The sequence below is a fragment of the Salvia splendens genome, chromosome 21, assembly GCF_004379255.2.
Source record: "Salvia splendens isolate huo1 chromosome 21, SspV2, whole genome shotgun sequence".
In the NCBI taxonomy this organism is placed as follows: Eukaryota; Viridiplantae; Streptophyta; class Magnoliopsida; order Lamiales; family Lamiaceae; genus Salvia; species Salvia splendens.
Genome location: NC_056052.1, coordinates 21,584,118 through 21,588,610, shown reverse-complemented (window position 1 = coordinate 21,588,610; position 4,493 = coordinate 21,584,118). Strand labels below are relative to the sequence as shown.

At 40.2% G+C, this 4,493-nt stretch overlaps 2 protein-coding genes across 2 annotated transcripts; both read right to left on the bottom strand.

The window, feature by feature from the left end:
- On the bottom strand, positions 1–888 carry LOC121784051 (microsomal glutathione S-transferase 3-like). The gene is made up of 4 exons (XM_042182234.1): positions 733–888; positions 590–665; positions 346–518; positions 1–181 (listed from the first exon to the last, which is right to left on the bottom strand). The coding sequence occupies exons 1-4, from the start codon at positions 843–845 to the stop codon at positions 106–108; spliced, it is 438 nt and encodes a 145-aa protein (XP_042038168.1). The 5' UTR covers positions 846–888; the 3' UTR covers positions 1–105.
- Positions 889–1,339: 451 nt separating this feature from the next.
- On the bottom strand, positions 1,340–4,493 carry LOC121784965 (beta-catenin-like protein 1). The gene is made up of 8 exons (XM_042183256.1): positions 3,362–4,493; positions 2,868–2,952; positions 2,479–2,575; positions 2,301–2,364; positions 2,156–2,212; positions 2,036–2,073; positions 1,854–1,935; positions 1,340–1,586 (listed from the first exon to the last, which is right to left on the bottom strand). Exons 1-8 carry the CDS (start codon positions 4,421–4,423, stop codon positions 1,494–1,496), a joined length of 1,578 nt encoding a protein of 525 aa, XP_042039190.1. The 5' UTR covers positions 4,424–4,493; the 3' UTR covers positions 1,340–1,493.

The following is a 4,493-nucleotide window of genomic DNA, read 5'->3' as shown; positions in this document are numbered from 1 at the left end:
TTAAAAGCAGTGTTAAATAGCCTTGTCAAGCATGTTGCAAATGGTACTAACCACAAATGACAAGTTTACAACAACTTAAGTAGTAGTGTAACACAAATCAAGAAGTCATGCGATGAGCATATGCACTCCACACGATATTGTGCAGACGATAAGCCCAGCCATGGCTACGAACCCGTAATTCCTGCATCAGATATAATGTATCAACCCGATTTTAATAAGTTTTTACATCGACATACAAACATAAATAGACAACGCACTAGAGATACTCATACTAAGCTGAAGTCTGAACTGGTATGATATTGATAGAAGAATTCGAGAATGAAATGAAACATAAGAGGCACCCACCCGATTGTAAGGCGATTCTTGGGGTGACCGGTAGAGTAGCCCGTGAAATAGAAATAGCGCGTAACGGTATATGCAGCTCCGAGTGATGCAGCAATGACAGGATGCCGAATCCCTCCCAATATCAACAAAACCAACACCATCGGCATCAGCTCCAACGAATTTTGGTGCCCCCTCTGCATTTCATCACAACTTTTAACACACGGATCAATAGAAAAAGAAGATGATCGATGTGTTTTGTGCAAACCTGAACACAGTTAAAGAGCTTCGCGTCCTTGTTCTCAGATTCGATTGCGTACATGGTGGGATAGAACACCTTATACCTGCACCCAAATCATCAGATCATAAACAGCAGCATCCAAAATTGAAGTTTAGTGACAAGAAATTTACTTCTTTCTGGCTTTGCCTACTTGGATAGTCATCCACATATTCAAAAAGCAATATGCAACAACAACAAGAATCACGTATCCGTATTCCTTTGGGAGTAATTCCACTTTACCCATACTCTTTTTTTTCCTAATATTTATCAGATTTTGCTGTGTTTAAAGAGTTAGCTACTCATACAAATACAACCGGGATTTGACTCTGCCTACCTACTTCCGTTGTTTAAGTCAATGACTTGAGCAATAAATAACAACTATACTATAGTTTCTCTTTGCATATAGAAAGATGCTTATTAGTTGGTAGACTATGTATGCATACATGGAGAAAATAATCTTTATCAAAACATCATCTTTTTTTGTTTCTTCTATTCTGAAAACATTGATAAACTAGATAAAAACATGGGTCATGATATCAAATTCGTTTTAAAAGAAAAAAAAATCAAGGCTAACAAACATCCAAAATAATCAATCACTAACTGGAAAACAAAATTCTGACGATGAAAACAGCAGCAATTTCTACTAAAGAATTCGACAAAAGATTAATTTCTGGTTTCATTCCTTAATTTAGACATACCGAATCTAGATTGATAGTTGGACATAAAATGCTAAATGGATTTTAGAGGAGAAAGAAAGATTTGATTCTCCACACAAGTCATATTACTGTATTGTTTCAATATTTGACAATCATATATCTATCTGCTTACATTGATCAAAATACATGATCTCAACAAGGATGGCTATATATTGATAATAGCAAAAATCTTGCCATCAGGTTAAGGCGGAGATGAATTTGGAGATCTTTGACTGAGCCCTTTCTCTTTCTTCAGGGCCATCGAGGTCACCGATGTTGTCATGATACTCCTGTGATTCATACACGGAAACAGAGTACAAAACCAGTGTCAACAAAATTGATGTGTGTTATACAACCAATCACAAGTAGAACAAGCACAACTGGAAACACAATTGATGCTATCAAATGTAAAAATTCTCCGTTGAGGTTCAACATAAATACGCAAGCTTGATAAACGCATCCAAAAGAAGCAGATTTTGTAGGAAGGGCGGAGGAAGAAGAATTATTGAAAGTTTAAGTTGCCATTTTGGCCATAAGTTGATAGGCTAATACAATACCTGAAGAATAATCTTCACATCATTCTTAGTTAACTTTTGTTGCTTCAAAAGCAGTTCAATCCTTGCTCTCATTCGAGAGTGCCTAAAAAAAGACAAATCCGCCAATTAAAAATATAGCACAAGAAATACAGCCCCAGAAATTAGTCTTCTCATTGATTTATGTATAAGATGTCCAGACTTACTCAGAGGTCCAAAGATGGCCCAGGATAACCGCAATCAACTGCTAAGCACAAGAATAATTAACTACAACAATAACCAGTAGAAAACAAAATAGCTAGTAACAAGAAAAAAGAGGGAGATGCCTGAAGAGTATACAGCCCAGATTCCAGCTTCCGATTATATTTCTCATCATCATCAATCTGCAACAATAATACAGATAAATATATACTGACAAGATTTATAGCAAAGGGATAGTGACAGGAAAGAAGAATATAGGTGTTAATTAACCTCAAGGTCATCGAGCTCAAGCTCATCAAACCGTTCAGTCTCTTCTTTCACTCTATCTGAATATCTATATATCATAGAGTGCATGCAAATACACAGAGATTAGATTCACAAGATAATAAAATATCCCAAGTAGAATTGTCGATTTTGTCGGTAACTGAAAGATGTGCTCAATAATTACCGCATATAGAGTTCCATAAGCCGATCTATCTTTTCACACTCATTTTCAACAAATTTGCTTAACAATCTTTCCCTTCTCGAACCCCTCAAGATTCCACCTGGAGCATAATAAGCATTGTCATTGGCACCATTACATTATTATGGGAATGAAAAATGATAACCACATGTAAAGGGAAATACAACTATAGATTCCAATTCTTGCTAAGAAGATGGCAAATTTTACTACAAACAAGTTTGGAAAAAGGGGCACTAATACCATTCATCTAAGATTGAAGGACACATGAAGTATCAACCCTCATGAAAACAGAAATGATATCCACAAAACATAATTCCATAAGATTTTTAAACTCAGGGATAAATAACTAAACCAAATGGAACTTGCCTGCTTACCAAATAGGGATGCAATTAGAGATAAGAGGCGCTCTTCCAATTCTTCCTTGGACTGTTTTTTCTTATTCTTCTTGCTGAGAGGCACCTAACCAACAAAAAAAGGCCAAGACTTCAGATACAAAGGTAGGCTTGCAGGTGGTGGATATATAACAGGGTCTTCAAAATCAACAATCATATCTTGGAGCCAGAATTCAGTTCACTATATCATGAAAACTAATCAACAGAACATAACGTAGCAATCAAATAACAGTATAAAAAGATATTCATGTCACTATATCCCGTGACTCCCGGTGTTAAGGCTGTATTCCAGTTGTATACCTCCTCGATGTTTATACTTTCCGTCAACTAAATTGAGTTCATTTACAAATTTTAAACATATACACGAAAGCAATACGAATTATATCACTAAGTGATCAATAACGAAAGCACTTGAATGTAGAATTAACCGCACTAAATGGATCTTAAAAAGGAGGAGGGGACTGGACTTGCCTTACCTTACCCATAAAAGCAGGAAAAGCAGTCTTCAACCCCATCACATCAATAAACCGTTCGCACGCAGGCGGATAGTTGGTCATTGCAAAATCCAAAGCCCTGATGGCGGAGCCATAACATAGTTTCTTCTGATTCATGATAATGATCATCAACTCTACCCCTTCCGCCTTCACAAACCTCTCCTTATTCTCCAAAGGCATCAACACACAACATAGACAGTCAAACAAATTCTCCACCATCTCCTCCTCATCGCCCATCTTCGGGTCCTTCGACTTATACATTGCCACGGCCTGCAACAAAGTGTCTACGCCATTCATCTGGCCGAACCTCTTCTGGTTAGCAGCACTATTCTGCAACAAAATCGCCAAGATCTCGGAAGCATACTGCTTATTACTATCGAATTCGCGTATTTTAATCCGCGCCTGGAGCCATTTCAACAGCTTCGTCTTCTCACACACAAGCTCGGATGCAGAAGGCTTCACCTCGATAAGATTCTCAATAGTCGACAGCGTGTTGTAAATAGCGGCCGACTCATCGGGGTCGGAGTCACTCAACCGCGACAAATTTTGCACCAGCAATTCCACCGCACTGTTCTCGATCAGTGCGTCGACGAGCACCTGCGCCGACTCCTCATTATCCTCGATAACGTCTGCGTCGGTGAGGTCCTGCAGGAGCGTGACGGCATCAATGGCGATGTCGGTATTGTCGTGGTTGAGAAGTCCAGCGATGGAATTGACGGTGCCGAGGCTGACGAGGTCGGGATAGAGCTCAGGCGCGCCGGCGAGGATTTTGAGCTTCTGGAGCTCTTCGTGGAGCTCGAGCTCGGAATCGGCGAACTTCTCGGGGTTGTCAGGGTACTTGAGGCGGGCGGCGGTGTTGGCGTTGAGGCGGCGTTCCAGCGAGAGGGCGAGCCTCTTCAAGGTTTTAAGGTCGAGGGTTTCGATGGCATTCTGCTGCGATTTCTCGAGGGCTTCGAGGAGAGAGAGGTCGATTGGGGCGTCGAATGGTGGGGGAGGCTGCGGGGAGGCGGAGCGGATTCGTTTCTGAGGCGGCGGGAGGTCCATTACGTCGCCGCACCGTTAGATTTTGTTTTTCCGGCGAAAAGCCCTAAATTGATTTTTTAAAGAGGATGAC

Coding starts and splice junctions, on each gene's coding strand:
- LOC121784965 (XM_042183256.1), bottom strand. CDS start 4,423: ATGGACCTCCCGCCGCCTCAGAAACGAATCCGCTCCGCCTCCCCGCAG. Junction 2,576..2,867: donor TCTAATTGCATCCCTATTTG/GTAAGCAGGCAA, acceptor ATTATGCTCCAG/GTGGAATCTTGAGGGGTTCG. Junction 2,213..2,300: donor TTGAGCTCGATGACCTTGAG/GTTAATTAACAC, acceptor TTATTGTTGCAG/ATTGATGATGATGAGAAATA.
- LOC121784051 (XM_042182234.1), bottom strand. CDS start 845: ATGGGTAAAGTGGAATTACTCCCAAAGGAATACGGATACGTGATTCTT. Junction 666..732: donor GTAGGCAAAGCCAGAAAGAA/GTAAATTTCTTG, acceptor ATTTGGGTGCAG/GTATAAGGTGTTCTATCCCA. Junction 182..345: donor AAGAATCGCCTTACAATCGG/GTGGGTGCCTCT, acceptor TATCTGATGCAG/GAATTACGGGTTCGTAGCCA.